This window comes from Tachyglossus aculeatus, chromosome 21, assembly GCF_015852505.1.
Source record: "Tachyglossus aculeatus isolate mTacAcu1 chromosome 21, mTacAcu1.pri, whole genome shotgun sequence".
Classification (NCBI taxonomy): domain Eukaryota; kingdom Metazoa; phylum Chordata; class Mammalia; order Monotremata; family Tachyglossidae; genus Tachyglossus; species Tachyglossus aculeatus.
Window position 1 is genome coordinate 13,162,657 of NC_052086.1, and position 22,010 is coordinate 13,184,666.

Genomic DNA, 22,010 nt, shown 5'->3' on the forward strand with positions numbered 1-22,010 from the left:
ATCTACAGCGCTTAGAACAGTGCTCAGCGCTTAGAACAGTGCTTTGCACATAGTAAGCGCTTAATAAATTAGTCTATTACTATTAAATTACTCTATTATTACTCCATTTATTTTACTTGTACATATTTATTCTATTTATTTTATTCTGTTAATATGTTTTGCTTTGTTCTCTGTGTCCCCCTTCTAGACTGTGAGCCCGCTGTTGGGTAGGGACCGTCTCTATATGTTGCCAACTTGGACTTCCCAAGCGCTTGGTACAGTGCTCTGCACACAGTAAGCGCTCAATAAAAAAAATAAAAAAATAAAAAATAAAATAAATGCCATCATTATTATTATTATTATTATTACCCATCCTGATCCGGTCCTCCTCTCCCCAACCCGTTCGGTCCCAACCCGAGGCCGCAGCCCTGCCGAGTGCTGGCAGAGGCCTGCCCCTCCCTTCCCCAAGATAATAGTCATAATTGTGGTCTTCATTAAGCACTTACTATGTGCCAGGCACTGTCTAAGCGCTGTGGGAGATACAAGACAATCGGGTTGGACACAGTCCCTGTCCCACACAGGGCTCACAGTCTCAATCATCATCATCAGTCATCATCAATCGTATTTATTGAGCGCTTACTGTGTGCAGAGCACTGGACTAAGCGCTTGGGAAGTCCAAGTTGGCAACATCTAGAGACAGTCCCTCCCCAACAGTGGGCTCACAGTCTAAAAGGGGGAGACAGAGAACAGAACCAAACTACTAACAAAATAAAATAAATAGAATAGATACGTACAAGTAAAATAAACAGAGTAATAAATATGTACAAACATATATACATATATACAGGTGATATAATCCCCATTTTACAGGCGGGGGAACCGAGGCCCAGAGAAGTTAAGTGACCCACCCAAGGTCACCCAGCACACAAGAGGCGGAGGCAGGATTGGAACCCAGGTCCCAGGCCTGTGCTCTCTCTTTGACCCCTTTTCATTTTCCAAGTTACAGAGCTCCCGGTAAGCTTTAGGGTTAGTAAGGTGAGGGGGAACAGACCTGAAGCAGATGGCCACAGTATGGCCCAGTGGCTAGAGCACAGGCCTGGGATTCAGAAGGACTTGGGTTCTAGTCCCAGATCTGTCATCATCAATCGTCATCAATCGTATTTATTGAGCGCTTACTGTGTGCAGAACACTGGACTAAGTGCTTGGGAAGTACAAGTTGGCAACACATAGAGACAGTCCCGACCCAACAGTGGGCTCACAGTCTAAAACGGGGAGACAGAGAACAAAACCAAACATACTAACAAAATAAAATAAATAGAATAGACATGTACAAGTAAAATAGAGTAATAAATATGTACAAACATATATACATATATACAGGTGATGTGGGGAAGGGAAGGAGGTAAGATGGTACCCCCCTTCCTCCTCCTTTCCCCCACTTCTTCTTGCGTACTGTGCTCTGCATACAGTAAGCACTTAATAAATTCTATTACTACCTAATAGTAGTAATCTGTCATTTATAATACTAATAATAATGGCATTTATTAAGTGTTTACTATGTGCAGAGCACTGTTCTAAGCGCTGGATAATAATGATGGCATTTATTAAGCGCTTACTATGTGCAAAGCACCGTTCTAAGCCACACAGCTGACAAGAGGCAGAGCCAGGATTTGAACCCACGACCTCTGACTCCCAAGCCCGGGCTCTTTCCACCGAGCCACGCTGCTTCTATGTGCGAAGCACTGTTCTAAGCGCTGGGGTAGATGCAAGGTAATCAGGTTGTCCCACGTGGGGCTCACAGTCTTCATCCCCATTTTCCAGATGAGGGAACGGAGGCCCAGAGAAGTGAAGTGACTTAATAATAATAAATAAATAATAATGGCATTTATTAAGCGTTTACTATGTGCAAAGCACTGTTCTAAACGCTGGGGAGTTTATAAGATGATCAGCTTGTCCCACGGGCGGCTCACAGTCTTCAGCCCCATTTTCCAGATGAGGGAACAGAGGCACAGAGAAGTGAAGTGACTTAATAATAATAAATAAATAATAATGGCATTTATTAAGCGTTTACTATGTGCAAAGCACTGTTCTAAGTGCTGGGGAGTTTATAAGGTGATCAGATTGTCCCACGGGGGGGCTCACAGTCTTCATCCCCATTTTCCAGATGAGGGAACTGAGGCTCAGAGAACTGAAGTTCCTTGCCCAAAGCTGACAAGTGGCGGAGTCGGGATTAGAACCCATGACCTCTGACTCCCAAGCCCGGGCTCTTTCCACTGAGCCGCGCTTCCCTCCATTTTAGAGTTGAGGTAACTGAGGCCCGGAGGAGTGAAGTGACTTACCCAAGCTCACACACAGCAGACAAGAGGCGGAGCGGGATTAGAACCCACGAGCTTCTGAATTCCAGGTCCTTGCTCTGTCCATTAAGTGCTTGGCACACGTAAGTTCTTAATAAATCAATCAAATCAATCAATCAATCAATCGTATTTATTGAGCGCTTACTGTGTGCAGAGGCACTGTATGAAGCGCTTGGGAAGTACAAGTTGGCAACAGATAGAGACGGTCCCTACCCAACAGTGGGCCATTATTACGATGACGATCAAGTACCACAACGATTAGAGAAGCAGCGTGGCTCAGTGGAAAGAGCCCGGGCTTTGGAGTCAGAGGTCATGGGTTCAAATCCCGGCTCTGCCAATTGTCAGCTGGGTGACTTTGGGCAAGTCACTTCACTTCTCTGGGCCTCAGTTACCTCATCTGTAAAATGGGGATTAAGACTGTTCGCCCCCTAAGGGACAACCTGATTGCCTTGTAACTTCCCCAGTGCTTAGAACAGTGCTTTGCACATAGTAGGCGCTTAATAAATGCCATAAAAAAAAACAAAAAAAAAGATTAGGAAGTGGACAATGGGCACGAAGTGGCAAAATACAGGAGTGAATAAATGAATGAACCCAAGACCCCCAGGCCCGTGCTCTAATCACTATGCTTCCCACAAGGACCTGGGTTCTAATTCCCGCTCCGCCACATTCATTCAATTGTATTTATTGGGCGCTTACTGCGTGCAGAGCACTGTACTAAGCGCTTATCTGCTTATGTACTTATTTATCTGCTGGGTGACTCTGGGCAAGTCACTTCTCTTCTCTGGGCCTCAGTTCCCTCATCTGTAAAATGGGGATGAAGAGTGTGAGCCCCAAGTGGGACAGGGACTGTGTCCAACCTGATTAGCTTGTACCTTCCCCAGCGCTTAGTACAGTGCCTGTCACATAGTAAGTGCTTAACAAATACCTGGGATTGTCGAGAGGAGCCCACAGAAAAAGTTCACCTCCTCCAAGAGGCCTTCCCAGATTGAGCCCCCTCTTCCCTCTCCTCCTCCCCGTCCCCCGCCCTACCTCCTTCCCCTCCCCACAGCACCTGTATATATGTTTGTACAGATTTATTGCTCGATTTATTTTACTTGTACAGATTTACTACTCTATTTATTCTATTATAGCTATAATTCTATTTATTCTGATGGTATTGACACCTGTCTACTTGTTTTGTTTTGTTGCCTGTCTCCCCTTTCTAGACCGTGAGCCCGTTGTTGGGTAGGGACCGTCTCTCTATGTTGTCGACTTGGACTTCCCAAGCGCTTAGTCCAGTGCTCTGCACACAGTAAGCGCTCAATAAATACGAATGAATGAATGAATGAGTGGGAGTGGGTAGATCCGAGAATTAAATAAACCAAGTGATTAAATACTTCGTTGACAAATCCAAGTAGGAGCTGAGGAGGAGGATGGAGGCTTGCCCCCGTAAGGGTAACGGCCCTGGACAAGATGGCTTTTCAAATGGCTCCGAAGGAGGGGAAGGATGTGGTTTAACAGAGCTGAAGTGGGGAGGAAGTTCCCGATGAGGGAAATAAGCAGGAACAGGGTGAGACTGAGCGTCAAAAGCGGCTTTTGGGGACCCCCGAGGACTGAGCCGGCTCTCAGATTCTAACCAGGAAGACCAAAAGAGGATTTCTAGAGAAAGTGGTGGTCGGGGGGATGGCGATGGAGAGGATTTAAGAACAAAAATTACTTTCCTTCTGCCTTGTCATTCTAATACTTGACTCTGAGTAGCTCGGTGGCTCGGAGCCACTCGGGGCGAAGGACTTTCCATGAGTCATAGAGTCCAGGGCCGCCAACATAATAGCCCGCACCAGTTCCCGAGAGCCCCGGGCCTCCTCCGAATCAATCGATCACTCAGTCGGTGGTATTTTGTGAGCGTTTACTCTCTGCTGAGCGTTGCTCTGGGCTCTTGGAAGGGATCGATACAGTAGAGTTGGTAGACGTATTCCCGGCCTGCCAGTGGCTCACGGTCCAGAGGGGGAGACAGATGTTAAAATAAATTCCTGATGATAATAATAATAATAATGATAGCATTTATTAAGCACTTACTATGTGAAAAGCACTGTTCTCTATATATATGTTCTATATATATATATGTTCTATATATATGTTCTATATAAATGTTCTATATATATATGTTATATAGATATATATATATATACCTTGGTGCTGTGGGGCTGGGGGTGGGAGTGAAAATCAAGCATTTTAGGGGCTTGGTTCCAAGGACAATCAATCCATCAATCAATCGTATTTATTGAGCGCTTACTGTGTGCAGAGCACTGTACTAAGCGCTTAGGAAGTACAAGTTGGCAACATATAGAGACAGTCCCTACCCAACAGTGGGCTCACAGTCTAGAAGGGGGAGACAGGCCACGTGGAAGGGAGGACGAATAGGAGAAATGAAGGCCTTGTCAGGGAAGGCTTCTGGGAGGAGGTGTGATTTTTAGTAATTAATGATGGCATTTATTAAGCGCTTACTATGTGCAAAGCACTGTTCTAAGCGCTGGGAGCAAGGTGATCAGGTTGTCCCACGGGGGCTCACAGCCTTAATCTCCATTTTACAGATAAGGGAACTGAGGCCCAGAGAAGTGAGGTGATTCGCCCAAGGTCACACAGCTGACAATTGGCAGAGCTGGGATTTGAACCCACGACCTCTGACTCCAATGCCCGGGCTCTTTCCACTGAGCCACGCTGGGATATATATATGTATGTATGTATATATATATATATATATATATATATATATATATATATATATATATATATATATATATATATATACCTTGGTGCTGTGGGGCTGGGGGTGGGAGTGAGAATCAAGCATTTTAGGGATTCGGTTCCAAGGACACAGGCCGCGTGGATGGGAGGATGAATAGGAGAAATGAAGGCCTTGTCAGGGAAGGCCTCTTGGAGGAGGTGTGATTTTTAGTAGTTAATGATGGCATTTATTAAGCGCTTACTATGTGCAAAGCACGGTTCTAAGCGCTGGGGAGTTTACAAGGTGATCAGGTTGTCCCATGGGGACAATTGTCCCCATTTTACAGATGAGGGAACTGAGGCCCAGAGAAATTAAGTGACTTGCCCAAAGTCACACAGCTGACAATAGGCAGAGCCGGGATTTGAACCCTTGACGTCTGACTCCAGAGCCCCTGCTCTCTCCACTTAGGACTTTGGAGGTGGGCTGTCAGGGGATTATTATTATTATTATTATTATTATTATCATCATCATCAGTTAGTATTTATTATGTACTTATGTACAAAGCATTATACCAAATGCTAGGGTAAGCACAAGATGATCAGATCAAACACCTTCACTGTCCTTCCTGGGACTCAAAATGCTAGTAACAATATAAGCACTTATGTGTTGAGCACTGTTCTAAGCGCTGGGGTAATAATAATAATAATAATAATAATAATAATAATAATAATATTTGTTAAGTGCTTACTATGTGCTGGGGAGGTTACAAGGTGATCAGTTTGTCCCACTGAGGGCTCACAGTTTTAATCCCCATTTTCCAGATGAGGGAACTGAGGCCCAGAGAAGTGAAGTGACTTGCCCAAAGTCACACAGTTGACAGAGCCGGGATTTGAACCCATGACCTCTGACTCCAAAGCCCGGGCTCCTTCCACTGAGCCACGCTGGGGTAAATATAAGTTAATCAGGTTGGCCACAGTTCATGTCCCACATGAGGGTCGCAGTCTGAGGAGGAAGGAGAGCAGATATTCGGTCCCTATCTTGCTGCTGAGGAAGCCAAGGCACAGGAAACCTAGACGAGATCGGTCTAAGAGAATCCCCATTTTACAGGCGGAGAAACGGAGGCCCGCAGAGGGTGACTCGCTCAAGGTCACGGCAGGCACGGGGCAGAGTTGTTCCTCCTGTCTTCCCATCCTTTGCTCTTTCCAGAAGGCCACCTGGATACAGGGATTCCCAGCAGTTGCCTCGCTACACTACGGTTAATCCAAGATCTGATCAGGCTTTATTTGTACACATTTATTCTCTTTATTTTCTTTTGTTAATAGGCTTTGTTTTGTTCTCTGTCTCCCCCTTCTAGACTGTGAGCCCGCTGTTGGGTAGGGACCGTCTCTAGATGGTGCCGACTTGGACTTCCCAAGCGCTTAGTCCAGTGCTCTGCACCCAGTAAGCGCTCAATAAATACGATTGAAGGAATGAATCAGGCGCAGGGGAACTGAGAGCAAGACACAGTTAAGAGGTTTTGCCTTGGAGAAACAAAGGCGAGAGCTGATGAGTAAACGGGAGACGGTTGATGGAGAGAGAGCCTTGGAGTCACTGGTGAGGAGAATCAATCAATCAATCGTATTTATTGAGCACTTACTGTGTGCAGAGCACTGTACTAAGCGCTTGGGAAGTACAAGTTGGCAACACAGAGAGACGGTCCCTACCCAACAGCGGGCTCACAGTCTAAAAGGGGGAGACAGAGAACAAAACCAAACATACTGACAAAATAAAATAAATAGAATCGATATGTACAAGTAAAATAAATAGAATAATAAATATGTACAAACATATATACATATATACAGGTGCTGTGGGGATGAGAACTGTAGAAAGAAGGGGGACAGATGGAAGAGGGGTGAAACTAGAGGCAGGGAGACCAGCAAGGGGGTGACTAGGACAGGCCAAGCTGGGAAGTGATCAGACTGTGAACCAGGGTGGTGGTTGTAAAGTGAAATGTGAAATGTGAAAAGTGAAATGTGGGCAGAGAATAATAATAATAATAATGGTATTTGTTAAGTGCTTACTATGTGCAAAGCACTATTCTAAGCACTGGGGAGGTTACAAGGTGATCAGGTTGTCCCACAGGGGACTCACAGTGTTAATCCCCATTTTACAGCTGAGGGAACTGAAGCCCACAGAAGTCACACAGCTGACAGAGCCGGGATTTGAACCCATGACCTCTGACTCCAAAGCCCGGGCTCTTTCCACCGAGCCACGCTGCTTCTCAAGAACGAGCAGGACTTGGAGACCCACTAAATGAGTCGGGTGAATGAGGGTGAGATGTCCGCGGTACGGGACCACTCCCGGGTTACGGTAAACCGAGGCCATCGTGAGCTGGCCGGTCGGGGAGAATGGTGAGGGGGGAAGCAGTGACGGGAAAGTTAGGAGGACGGGAGAGCTGAGGAAGGAAGATGAGTGTTCAGTTTTGGCCAGGTTCAGTTTAATAATAATACTGGCACTTGTTAAGCGCTTACTATGTGCAAAGCACTATTCTAAGCGCTGGAGAGGCTACAATAATAATAATAATGGCATTTATTAAGTGCTTACTAAGTGCAAAGCACTGTTCTAAGTGCTGGGGAGGCTACAATAATAATAATAATGGCATTTATTAAGCACTTACTATGTGCAAAGCACTGTTCTAAGCGCTGGGGAGGTTACAAGGTGATAAGTTTGTCCCACGAGGGGCTCACAGTCTTAATCATTCATTCATTCATTCAATCGTATTTATTGAGCACTTACTGTGTGCAGAGCACTGGACTAAGCGCTTGGGAAGTCCAAGTTGGCAACATCTAGAGACGGTCCCTACCCAACAGTGGGCTCACAGTCTAGAAGGGGGAGATAGACAACAAAACAAAACATATTAACAAAATAAAATAAATAGAATATGTACAAGTAAAATAAATAGAGTAATAAATCTGTACAAACATATATCCATATATACAGGTGTTGTGGGGAGGGGAAGGAGGCAAGGCGGGGGGGATGGAGAGGGGGTGATTGGGTTGTCCCATGGGGGGCTCACAGCCGTCATCTCCATTTTCCAGATGAGGGAACTGAGGCCCAGAGAAGTTAAGTGACTCACCCGAAGTCACCCAGCTGACAATTTGGCGGAGCCGGAATTTGAACCCACGACCTCTGAATCCCAAACCCGGGCTCTTTCCAGTGAGCCACGCTGCTCCTCTAAGTTGCCAAGTTTAAGTTGCCAAGGATGTCACCCACTCACTAACTTGGCCGCACGCTCGATCTCATCATCGCTAGGCTCTGGGCCCATCTCTAAGCTCGCCAACTCTGAATGACAACTCTGTTGGGTAGGGACCGTCTCTATATGTTGCCAACTTGTACTTCCCAAGCGCTTAGTCCAGTGCTCTGCACACAGTAAGCACTCAATAAATACGATTGATGATGATGATGATCTCCTATCCTGACCTCTCTCCCCCACACCCCTCTCCAGCGAAACCGTCCCCTCCCTACACAGAGCCCTCCGGCCCCCTCCTCCAAATTCGCATCAGCCTCCCTTCCCATCTCTTCCCTCATTCATTCATTCAATCATATTTATTGAGCGCTTACTGTGTGCTAAGCGCTTGGGAAGTCCAAGTTGGCAACGTCTAGAGACGGTCCCTACCCAACAGAGGGCTCACAGTCTAGAAGGGGGAGGCAGACAATAAAACAAAACATATTAACAAAAGAAAATAAATAGAGCTCCGCTTAGCCCTGTGCTTTCCTCTTGCCTCTTCGGCATCTTGGGAGAAGCAGCGTGGCTCAGTGGAAAGAGCCCGGGCTTTGGAGTCAGAGGTCATGGGTTCAAATCCCAACTCTGTCAGCTGTGTGACTTTGGGCAAGTCACTTCACTTCTCCATGCCTCAGTTCCCTCAGCTGTAAAATGGGGATGAAGACTGTGAGCCCCCCGTGGGACAACCTGATCACCTTGTAACCTCCCCAGCACTTAGAACAGTGCTCTGCACATAGTAAGCGCTTAATAAATGCCATCATTATTATTATTATTATTATCTGGCCATTGCTCCCCACCTTCAACTAGAGAAGCAGCGGGGCCTAGTGGATGGACCATGGTCCTGGGGGTCAGAAGGACCTGGGTTCTAATCCACGTGTCTGCTGTGTGACCTTGGGCAAATCACTTCACTTGTCGGTACATCAGTTCCCCCATCTGTAAAACGGGAATTAAGGCCGTGAGCCCTAGGTGAGACTCTGAGCCCGCTGTTGGGTAGGGGCCGTCTCTATATGTTGGCACCTTGTACTTCCCAAGCGTTTAGTACAGTGCTCTGCACACAGTAAGCGCTCAATAAATACGATTGAATGAATGAATGAATGAATGAGACATGGACTATGTCCAACCTGGTTACTCTGAATCAACCCCAGAGCTTAGAACAGTACCAGGCACCTAGTAAGCGCTTTACAAATGCCAATAAAAAAAAAAATCCAATCGATCGATCAATTGTGTCATACTTACTGAGCATAGAGCACTGTACCAAGCGCTTGGGAGAGTACATTATAACACAGTTGGTAGACACGTAAACCACCAGATCACAACTCTCTCCACTTGCAAAATCGTCTTCCCCTGCCCCGCCACCTCCTCTTTCAATTGTATTTAATCCTCCGCCTCCTGGCATGGAAGCATTCCCTAATAATAATAATGATAATAATAATGATGGCATTTATTAAGCGCTTACTATGTGCAGAGCACTGTTCTAAGCTCTGGGGAGATTACAAGGTGATCAGGTTATCCCACAGGGGGCTCACAGTCTTCATCCCCATTTTACAGATGAGGGAACTGAGGCCCAGAGAAGTGAAGTGACTTGCCCAAAGTCACACAGCTGAAGCAGCATGGCTCAGTGGAAAGAGCCCGGGCTTTGGAGTCAGAGGTCAGGGGTTCAAATCCCGGCTCTGCCACTTGTCAGCTGGGTGACTTTGGGCAAGTCACTTCACTTCTCTGGGCCTCAGTTCCCTCATCTGTAAAATGGGGATGAAGACTGTGGGCCCCATGTGGGACAACCTGATCACCTTGTATCCTCCCCAGCGCTTAGAACAGTGCTTTGCACAGAGTAAGCACTTAACAAATGCCATCATTATTATTATTATTTGAACCCATGACCTCTGACTCCAAAACCTGTGCTCTTTCCACTGAGCCACGCTGCCTTAAACGAATTCTCAATCAGGGCAGGGAAGGGTAGGGTTAGGGTTAGGGTTAGGGCCCAGAGAATAATAATAAATAATAATGATGGCATTTATTAAGCGCTTACTATGTGCAAAGCACTGTTCTAAGCGCTGGGGAGGTTACAAGGTGATCAGGTGGTCCCACGGGGGGCTCACGGTCTTCATCCCCATTTTACAGGTGAGGTCACTGGGGCCCAGAAAAGTGAAGTGACGTGCCCAAAGTCACACAGCTGACAAGTGGCGGAGTCGGGATTTGAACCCATGTCCTCTGACTCCAAAGCCCGTCCCCTTTCCTTTCACTAATTCATTCGAATGAGCCTGCTGTTGGGTAGGGACCGTCCCTATATGTTGCCAACTTGTACTTCCCAAGCGCTTCGTACAGTGCTGCGCACACAGTAAGCGCTCAATAAATCCGATTGAGTGAAAGGATGAATGAATTGAGCGCTTACTATGTGCTGAGCACTGTACTAAGCTCTTGGGAAGTACAAGTTGGCTTCTCTGAGCATTTATAGTGTACTCTCCCAAGCACTTGGTACCCAATAAGTACTCAATAAATGGAATTTATGGATCGAATTCCCCCACCCAAAGACCCGTCATCTTCTTTAGCACTTATTGTACAGGCGGTCTTCCTTAGTACCGTTGCGGCTATTGAGCGTATTCTTATTCATTCATTTATTTCTCTATCACTCTTCCCTTCCCCTTGTTATTCCAGCTGAATCTGTAGCTTTCCTCCTACCCACGAGACTCAGCAGGAGCCCGACTGATTCCACCTACGACTAGAGGCTGCCCACCCTGATCTGCAGGTTCCCAGTCGGCTGCGCTTTAGAAAAACAGTGAAAGACACAACTGCTTAGACTGGAATTTAAAAGACGGCATCCAATTTTAATACCCTGCCAATCTACAGGCCTACGGTGGCAGGGGGATCGCTGGTTCAGAGGAGGAAGACGGCCCTGGGAGTCAGAAGGTCATGAGTTGGGTTCATAATCCGGGACCACACCAGGCACCGACCCTATTCCCTCCCCTGGATTCTCTTCCATCCTCCTCAACCAAATCCTGGCCCTATTTCCCGTCCCCTTACAGCAGACATTGGTCCTATTTCACCTCCAGGTAGGATCTCAAAAAGGCGCACATTCTCCACAGGTCCGAGCGCAGGGAGGTCGCAGAATGGAGAGCAAAGCTGGGGAGAAGAGGGCTCAGTTGGGGAAGGTCTCTTGGAGGAGACTGGAAGGTGGGGAGAGTAGCTGTCTGGTGTAGATGGAGCGGGGAGGAATTCCAGGCCGGAGGGAGGATATGGGAAGGGGGTCGGCGGCGAGCGAGGTCGCGCTAGAGGAGCGAAGCGCGCAGACTGGGTTGTAGTAGGAAATCATGGGTTGGGCTCATAATCCGGGACCACACCGGACACCGACCCTATTCCCTCCTGTGGATTCTCCTCCATCCTGTGAGGTAGGATAGGGCGAGTTGAGGGAGGGCGTTAAAACCGACGGGAAGGAGTTTCTGCTTGATCCCCATTTTACAGATGAGGTGACTGAGGCATAGCGAACGTAAGTGACTTGCCCAGTATCACACAGCAGACAGGTGGTAGAGAAAGGGTCAGAACCCAGGCCCTCTGACTCCTGGGCTTGGGTTCTTACCACTAGACCTTATTCTTATTCTTATTCTTATTCTTCTTATTCTTAGGCCTGTCTTCCTGTGAGAATGGGTTCCGCGTGTTTACCATGGAGGAGAGTAGTAATATTACAATAATAATTGTACTTGTTAAGCCCTTACTATGTACCAAACACTGTTCTACGTTCTGGGGTAGATACAAGTTAATTCCCAGACTGAGCCCCCTCCTTCCTCTCCCCTGTCTCTCCCTCCCCATCCCCGCCCGCCTTACCTCCTTCCCCTCCTGTATATATGTATATATGTTTGTGCATATTTATTATGCTATTTATTTATTTTACTTGTACATATTTATTCTATTTATTTTATTTTGTTAATATGTTTGGTTTTGTTGTCTGTCTCCCCCTTGTAGACTGTGAGCCCGCTGTTGGGTAGGGACCGTCTCTAGATGTTGCCAACTTGTACTTCCCAAATGCTTAGTACAGTGCTCTGCACACAGTCAGCACTCAATCAATACGATGGAATGAATGAATGAATGAATGAGGCACCATTGTTGGGTAGGGACCGTCTCTCTAGGTTGCCGACTTGTCCTCTCCCAAGCGCTTAGCCCAGTGCTCCGCACCCAGTGAGCGCTCAATAAATATGACTGGATGAACGGATGAGGCGCCGTTGTTGGGAAAGGACCGTCTCTGTAAGTTGCCGACTTGTCTTCTCCCAAGTGCTTAGTCAAGTGCTCCGCACCCAGTCAGTGCTCAATAAATATGACTGGATGAATGGATGAGGTGCCATTGTTGGGAAAGGGCTGTCTCTCTAGGTTGCCGACTTCTCTCCCAAGCACTTAGTCCAGTGCTCTGCACCCAGTCGGTGCTCAATCAATACGATGGAATGAATGAATGAATGAGGTGCCATTGTTGGGTCGGGACGGTCTCTATATGTTGCTGACTTGTCCTCTCTCAAGTGCTTAGTCCAGCACACAGTAAACGCTCAATAAATACGATGGAATGAATGGATGAGGCGCCATTGTTGGGAAAGGACCGTCTTTCTAGGTTGCCGACTTGTCCTCTCCCAAGCGCTTAGTTGAGTGCTCCGCACCCAGTCAGAGCTCAATAAATACAATTGGATGAATGGATGAAGCGCCACTGTTGGGAAAGGACCGTCTCTCTAGGTTGCCGACTTGTCCTCTCCCAAGCGCTTAGCCCAGTGCCCCGCACCCAGTCGGCGCTCAATAAATACAATTGGATGAATGGATGAGGCACCGTTGTTGGGAAAGGACGGTCTCTATATGTTGCTGACTTGTCCTCTCTCAAGCGCTTAGTCAAGCACACAGTAAGCTTTCAAGCAATACGATGGAATGAATAGATGAGGCGCCATTGTTGGAAAAGGACGGTCTCTGTATGTTGCCAACTTGTCCTCTCCCAAGCGCTTAGCCCAGTGCTCCACACCCCGTCGGAGCTCAATAAATACGATTGGATGAATGGATGAGGCGCCATTGTTGGGAAAGGACCGTCTCTCTAGGTTGCTAACCTGTCCTCTCCCAAGCGCTTAGCCCAGTGCTCCGCACCCAGTCAGAGCTCAATAAATACGATTGGGTGAATGGATGAGGCGCCATTGTTGGGAAAGGACGGTCTCTATATGTTCCTGATTTGTCCTCTCCCAAGTGCTTAGTCCAGCACACAGTAAGCTCTCAATCAATATGATGGAATGAATGGATGAGGTGCCATTGTTGGAAAAGGACTGTCTATCTAGGTTGCTGACTTGTCCTCTCCCAAGCGCTTAGTCGAGTGCTCCGCACCCAGTCGGCGCTCAATAAATACGACTGGATGAATGGATGAGGCGCCATTGTTGTGTCAGGACGGTCTCTATATGTTGCTGACTTGCCCTCTCCCAAGCGCTTAGTCGAGCACACAGTAAGCTTTCAATCAATATGATGGAATGAATGGATGAGGTGCCATTGTTGGGAAAGGATGGTCTCTATATGTTACTGACTTGTCCTTTTCCAAGCGCTTAGTCCAGCACACGGTAAGCGCTCAATCAATACGATGGAATGAATGGATGAGGCGCCATTGTTGGAAAAGGACCGTCCCTCTAGGTTGCCGACTTGTCCTCTCCCAAGCGCTTAATCGAGTGCTCCGCACCCAGTCGGTGCTCAATAAATACGACTGACTGACTGACTGAATGAATAAGCTGTCGACTTGTCCTCTCCCAAGTGCTTCCTCTCCCAAGTGCTTAGTCCAGCACACAGTAAGCGCTCAATCATATGATGGAATGAATGGATGAGGCGCCATTGTTGGGAAAGGACTGTCCCTCTAGGTTGCCGACTTGTCCTCTCCCAAGTGCATAGTCGACTGCTCTGCACCGTCGGTGCTCAATAAATACAACTAACTGACTGAATGAATAAGTTGTCGACTCATCCTCTCCCAAGCGCTTAGTCCAGCACACAGTAAGCACTCAATCAATACGATGGAATGAATGGATGAGGCACCATTGTTGGAAAAGGACTGTCTCTCTAAGTTGCCGACTTGTTCTCTCCCAAGTGCCTAGTCGAGTGCTCCGCACCCAGTCGGTGCTCAATAAATACGACTGACTGACTGAATGAATGAATAAGTTGTCGACTTGTCCTCTCCCAAGTGCTTAGTCCAGCACACAGTAAGCGCTCAATCATACGATGGAATGAATGGATGAGGTGCCATTGTTGGGAAAGGACGGTCTCTATATGTTGCCAACTTGTCCTCTCCCAAGCGCTTAGTCGAGTGCTCCGCACCCAGTCGGTGCTCAATAAATACGACTGACTGACTGAATAAGTTGTCGACTCGTCCTCTCCCAAGTGCTTAGTCCAGCACACAGTAAGTGCTCAATCATACGATGGAATGAATGGATGAGGCGCCATTGTTGGGAAAGGATGGTCTCTATATGTTGCTGAATTGGACTCTCCCGAGTGCTTAGCCCAGTGCTCCTCACCTAGTCAGTGCTCAATAAATACAACTGACTGAATGAATGAATGTTGTTGACTCGTCCTCTCCCAAGCACTTAGTCCAGCACACAGTAAGTGCTCAATCAATACGATGGAATGAATGGATGAGGCGCTATTGTTGGGTCAGGATGGTCTCTATATGTTGCTGACTTGTCCTCTCCCAAGCGCTTAGTGCAGCACACAGTAAGTGCTCAATCAATACGATGGAATGAATGGATGAGGCGCCATTGTTGGGAAAGGACCGTCTCTCTAGGTTGCTGACTTGTTCTCTCCCAAGCGCTTAGCCCAGTACTCCGCACCCAGTTGGTGCTCAATAAATACAACTGACTGACTGAATGAATGAATAAGCTGTCAACTCATCCTCTCCCAAGCGCTTAGTCCAGCACACAGTAAGCGCTCAATCAATACGATGGAATGAATGGATGAGGCGCCATTGTTGGAAAAGGACCGTCTCTCTAGGTTGCCCATTTGTCCTCTTCCAAGCGCTTAGTCGAGTGCTCCGCACTCAGTCAGTGCTCAATAAATACGACTGACTGACTGAATGAATGAATGAATAAGTTGTCAACTTGTCTTCCCCCAAGCGCTTAGTGCAGCACACAGTAAGCGCTCAATCATATGATGGAATGAATGGATGAGGTGCCATTGCTGGGAAAGGATGGTCTCTATATGTTGCTGACTTGGACTCTCCCAAGCGCTTAGCCCAGTGCTCCGCACCCAGTCGGTGCTCAATATATATGACTGACTGAATGAATGAATAAGTTGCCGACTCGTCCTCCCCCAAGCGCTTAGTCCAGCACACAGTAAGCGCTCAATCATGCGATGGAATGAATGGATGAGGCGCCATTGTTGGAAAAGAACCGTCTCTCTAGGTTGCCGACTTGTCCTCTCCCAAGCGCTTAGTCGAGTGCTCCGCACCCAGTCGGTGCTCAATAAATACGACTGAATGAATGAATGAATGAATAAGTTGTCGACTCGTCCTCTCCCAAGCGCTTAGTGCAGCACACAGTAAGCGCTCAATCCTACGATGGAATGAATGGATGAGGCACCATTGTTGGGAAAGGACCGTCTCTATATGTTGCCGACTTGGACTCTCCCAAGCGCTTAGTGGAGTGCTCCGCATCCTGCTGGTGCTCAATAAATACGACTGACTGACTGACTGAATGAATGAATGAATAAGTTGTTGACTTGTCCTCTCCCAAGCACTTAGTCCAGCACACAGTAAGTGCTCAATCCTATGGTGGAATGAATGGATGAGGCGCCATTGTTGGGAAAGGACCGTCTCTCTAGGTTGCTGACTTGTCCTCTCCCAAGCCCTGTCAGGGCTCAATAAATACGACTGACTGACTGAATAAGTTGTTGACTCGTCCTCTCCCAAGCGCTTAGTCCAGCACACAGTAAGCGCTCAATCAATGAGATGGAATGAATGGATGAGGCACCATTGTTGGGAAAGGACGGTCTCCATATGTTGCCGACTTGTCCTCTCCCAAGCGCTCAGTCGGTGCTCAATCAATATGACTGACTGACTGAATGAATAAGTTGTCGACTCGTCCTCTCCCAAGTGCTTAGTGCAGCACACAGTAAGCGCTCAATCAATACGATGGAATGAATGGATGAGGCGCCATTGTTGGGAAAGGACCGTCTCTCTAGGTTGCTGACTTGGACTCTCCCAAGCGCTTAGCCCAGTGCTCCTCTCCTAGTCGGTGCTCAATAAACACAACTGACTGAATGAATGAATAAGTTGTTGACTCGTCCTCTCCCAAGCACTTAGTGCAGCACACAGTAAGCGCTCAATCCTACGATGGAATGAATGGATGAGGCGCCATTGTTGGGAAAGGACGGTCTCTCTAGGTTGCTGACTTGAACTCTCCCAAGCGCTCAGTCGGCGCTCAATAAATATGACTGACTGACTGACTGAATGAATAAGTTGTCGACTTGTCCTCTCCCAAGCGCTTAGTCCAGCACACAGTAAGCGCTCAATCCTACGATGGAATGGATGAGGCGCCATTGTTGGGAAAGGACCGTCTCTCTAGGTTGCTGACTTGTCCTCTCCCAAGTGTTTAGTTGAGTGCTCCGCACCCAGTCGGTGCTCAATAAATACAACTGACTGACTGAATGAATAAGTTGTTGACTCGTCCTCTACCAAGCGCTTAGTGCAGCACACAGTAAGTGCTCAATCCTACGATGGAATGAATGGATGAGGCGCCACTGTTGGGAAAGGATGGTCTCTCCATGTTGCTGACTTGTCCTCTCCCAAGTGCTCAGTCGGTGCTCAATAAATACGACTAAGTTGTCGACTCGTCCTCTCCCAAGCACTTAGTGCAGCACACAGTAAGCGCTCAATCCTACGATGGAATGAATGGATGAGGCGCCACTGTTGGGAAAGGACCGTCTCTCTATGTTGCCCACTTGGACTCTCCCAAGCGCTCAGTCAGTGCTCAATAAATACGACTGACTGACTGAATAAGTTGTCGACTTGTCCTCTCCCAAGCGCTTAGTCCAGCACACAGTAAGCGCTCAATCCTACGATGGAATGAATGGATGAGGCGCCATTGTTGGGAAAGGACCGTCTCTCTAGGTTGCTGACTTGTCCTCTCCCAAGTGCTTAGTCGAGTGCTCTGCACCCAGTTGGTGCTCAATAAACACAACTGACTGAATGGATGAATAAGTTGTCGACTCGTCCTCTCCCAAGCGCTTAGTGCAGCACACAGTAAGCGCTCAACCAATATGATGGAATGAATGGATGAGGCGTCCTCTCCCAAGCGCTTAGTCCAGCACACAGTAAGCGCTCACTCCTACGATGGAATGAACGGATGAGGCACCATTGTTGGGGAAGGACGGTCTCTCCATGTTGCCCACTTGGACTCTCCCAAGCGCTCAGTCGGTGCTCAATAAATACGACTGACTGACTGACTGAATGAATGAATAAATTGTCGACTCGTTGAATGAATGAATGAATGAATAAGCTGTCGACTCGTCCTCGCCCAAGCGCTTAGCCCAGAGTGGTCGCCCAGCCAACATGGCTGCACGACTGAGGCGCCTGAGGCGCCTGAGGCGCGCGAGGCGGGCCCGGTCGGCGGGCGGGTCCGCCCGTGCGTGCCGTGCGTGATGACGTCAGGGGGCGTGACCCCCCCCCGGGCGGAGCCGAAGGGCGGGAGCGGCCATGGCGGCGGCGGCGGCGGCGGCTCCGAGCGGGCCGGCGGCGGCGGGGGTTCCCGCGGCGGGTCCGGCGGGCGGGGAGGCCGACGGGGCCGCGCCCAAGGTGGAGACCGTGAAGGGTCAGCCCTTCGACGTGGGGCCGCGCTACACCGACCTGCAGTACATCGGGGAGGGCGCCTACGGCATGGTCAGGTCAGGGATGGACCGGACCCCCCCCCCCCCCCCCGCCGCCAGCCCCGACAACAACAGTGCGGGATGATGCCCCGCCCGCGGGACCCGCAGCCCGGGGGCCCGGGGCCCGGCCCGCCATGACGGGGGAGCGGAGCCCGGAAGGCGCTGGGCGCCAGCCGGACGGACGGACCGACCGACCATCCCTCCCTCCCTCCGTCCGTCCGTCCGTCCGTCCCTCCGTCTGTCGTCAGTCCCTTCATCCCCCATCCGTCCCTCCGACCATCCCTTCGTCCGTCCCCCCGTCAGTCCCTTCTCCGTCCCTCCATCAGTTCCTCCGCCCATCCCTCCGTCCGTCCCTCCCTCCTTCACTCCCTTCAACTGTCCCTCCGTCAGTCCCTTCAATCCCTCCGTTAGTCCCTCCATCCGTACCTACCTCCGTCAGCCCCTTCTCCATCCCTCCGTCAGCCCCTTCTCTATCCCTCCATCAGTCCCTCCGTCCATCCCTCTGACCATTCCTCCGTCCATCCCTCCCTCCATTCGTCCCTTCATCCCTCCGTCAGTCCCTCCGTCCATTCCTCCGACCATTCCTCCGTCCGTCCGTCCCTCCCTCTGTCGTCAGTCCCTCCATCCCCCCATCAGTCCCTCCATCCATCCCTCCGACCATCCCTTCGTCCGTCCCTCCGTCAGTCCCTTCTCCGTCCCTCCATCAGTTCCTCCGCCCATCCCTCCGACCATTCCTCCGTCCGTCCCTCCCTCCATCGTCTTTTCATCTCTCCCTCCGTCAGTCCTTTCAATCCCTCCGTCAGTCCCTCCATCCATCCCTCCATCAATCCCTTCTCCATCCCTCCATCAGTCCCTTCTCCATTTCTCCATCAGTCCCTCCATCCATCCCTCTGACCATTCTTCCGTCTGTCCCTCCCTCCGTCAGTCCCTTCATCCCCCCATTCATCCCCCCAACCATCCCTTCGTCCATCCCTCCGTCAATCCCTTCTCCATCCCTCCATCCATCCCTCCGTCCATCCCTCCCTCCATCAGTCCCTTCATCTATCCCTCCATCAGTCCATCCATCCCTCCGACCATCCCTTCGTCCATCCCTCCATCAGTCCCTTCTCCATCCCTCCATCAGTCCCTCCATCCATCCCGCTTACCATTCCACCGTCCATCAGTCCCTCCATTCATCCCTCCGACCATCCCCTTGTCCATCCCTCTGTCCCTCCCTCCATCAGTCTCTCCATCCATCCCTCCATCAGTCCCTTCATCCATCCTTCCGTCAGTCCCTCCTACCATCCCTTCATCCATCCCTCTGTCCCTCCCTCTGTTAGTCCCTCCATCCGTCAGTCCCTCCATCCATCCCTCCATCCCTCCCTCCGTCAGTCCCTCCATCCATCCCTCCATCCCTCCCTCTGTCAGTCCCTCCATCCATCCTTCCATCCGTCAGTCCCTCCATCCATCCCTCCATCCCACCCTCCGTCAGTCCCTCTGTCAGTCCCTCCATCCATCCTTCCATCCGTCAGTCCCTCCATCCATCCCTGCATCCCACCCTCCGTCAGTCCCTCCATCCATCCCTCCATCCCTCCCTCTGTCAGTCCCTCCATCCATCCCTCCCTCTGTCAGTCCCTCCATCCATCCCTCCGTCCCTCCATCCCTCCCTCCGTCAGTCCCTCCATCCATCCCTCCATCCCTCCCTCCGTCAGTCTCTCCATCCATCCCTCAGTCCCTCCATCCATCCCTCCATCTCTCCCTCCATCAGTTCCTCCATCCATCCCTCTGTCCCTCAATCCCTCCCTCCGTCAGTCCCTCCATTTGTCCCTCCTTCTATCCCACTGTCCCTCCCTCCGTCCATCCCTCCCGGCCTCCCTCCTCGAGGTCAGAGGCTGGAGCCCCCAGCCCAGCTCCAGGCTTCCCCGGCGCCCGCCCGGCAGCAGGAAGGAGTCCGTGGTGTTGGCCGGCCTGTCCAGACCGCCCCGGCCCCCGGCTGGGTTCAGCCCCACTTCCCCTCCCCGGTCCAAGCCCCCCACCAGTTGCCGCCCATCCTCCTCCCCTCACGGGGCACTCCCCGGCCCGCTCTCCGCCCGCTGGCTCCTCCGCCCGGACCCCGACTCCCTCGAACCTCTTCTCCGCGCCCTCCGTCCCCACAGCTCGGCGTACGACCACGTGCGGAAGGCCCGGGTAGCCATCAAGAAGATCAGCCCTTTCGAGCATCAGACCTACTGCCAGCGCACACTGCGAGAGATCCAGATCTTGCTGCGCTGCCGCCATGAGAATGTCATCGGCATCCGCGACATCCTGCGGGCTCCGGCGCTGGAGGCCATGCGGGATGTGTATCCTTAACCTCCTCGTCCACCTCTCCCTCCCTCCCCTATGGGTCTCCATTCCCCGGAGCCCACGAGGGCCTCGGTCTTCCTCGGGCTAAGCTACGCCCCTGTTCTGTCCCCTCCCCTCGGTGACTTTGCCTTTCCCTTCCCCGTCCCTCCCGCCCCACAGACGGGAGGAAATGAAATCCTTCTCTCCGTGTCTCCCCCACTCCCCTTTTTAACTTCCAGGGGTGGGCTGGGGCATCCCACCGAGAAGGATCCCAGTGTGACTTTTCCCCACAGTCTCCCTCCCTGCCCCAGGGAGAGGGTCACACAAACTCTGGCAGACTGTCCCAAAGTCCTTTCCCATCCCTCCTCATCTTTCTGCCTTCCCCTCAGTTTCCATGGGGCTTAAAAGGAATCGTTACATCAATAGCAGCATTTATTTAATGCATCAGTGTGTGAAGCGCCAGAGTGAGCGCGGGGAAGAGTCCAGAAGTTGACCCACAGGAGGGGTAGGGAGGAGGCATGATTCAGCCCGTGGTACGTATCGAGTTCCTGTTGTGTGCCGAGCGCTGTACCGAGCGCCCCGGGGAGTACGTTAGAGTTCGTAGACACCGGCCCTGCCCTCAAGCAGCTTGCCAATCTAGAGGGAGAGGCAAGCGCCAAAGTACAGAGAGGAGGAAGGAGGAAAAATAGATCTGCAGATGAGTGAGTGTTTACGACCGGCACGTACACACACGCGGAAAACGGGGTGGGAAAGGAAGGAGGGGGGAAAAGCTCACGTTGGGCGTTATATTAAAAATGATAACGGTAAAGGTAACAGCTCGTTACTGCCCAGAGGGGTAAGCCTCGACTCCGTTTCCTTCCCCGGCTCCGCGGTGCGAGAGTCCCTTCCTGTTCTCAGCCTCCCCCCCAGCTCTGACCAGCATCTTCTCCTTCCCCCCAACCGCCAAGATTTGTATTGGCTTCTGCTCAAGGAGCCAAGTATCCTCCCTCCCGAAAATGCTCCCCGGCCCGTCTCCAAGCCCCTTTAGGAGCGGAGAGAAGACGGGTCTAGAGAGAGGGCCTTTGACCGGTCGCTTCCTGTTTCTTGATTGCCGAGGCAAGCAGAAGGGGGTGGGTCCTAGGACTTGGCACGGTCTGGGAATCGGAGGCCCCGGTCCCCGCTCGGGGCCGAACTGACCGGGTCCTAGCTGCGGCGGAGTGGCCGGAAACAACGGTAATAATAACAGTCGCTGTGGTATTCGTTAAGTGGGCCGAGCCCGGGACTGAGCACTAGGGTATGTGGAGTGTGAGCAGATGGGACTCCAGATGAGGGAACTGAGGCCCAGAAGTAAAGTGACTTGCCCAAAGTCACCCAGCTGACAATTGGCAGAGCCGGGATTTGAACCCATGACCTCCGACTCCAAAGCCTGGGCTCTTTCCACTTTGCCACGCCGCTTCTCATTCGTTCATTTGGAAGGCAGTGACCAGCCTAACGGCTCCCAAGACAAATCCCCAAACTGGAAAGCAGCTAGTCCAGAGCTGGCCTGGAAGTAGGAGCAGCCACTTCTTCCCTCCTCCTCCTCTGA

At 50.5% G+C, this 22,010-nt stretch overlaps 1 protein-coding gene across 1 annotated transcript in view; it reads left to right on the forward strand.

Annotated features, from left to right (window-relative positions):
- The window catches only part of MAPK3 (mitogen-activated protein kinase 3), a 69,005-nt gene that overhangs the window by 37,383 nt on the left and 9,612 nt on the right, over positions 1–22,010 (forward strand). The window contains exons 3-4 of the mRNA XM_038762713.1: positions 18,005–18,163; positions 20,281–20,463. Of these exons, the coding sequence (XP_038618641.1) occupies positions 18,005–18,163; positions 20,281–20,463 (342 nt within the window). The remainder of the gene's footprint in view (positions 1–18,004; positions 18,164–20,280; positions 20,464–22,010) is intronic.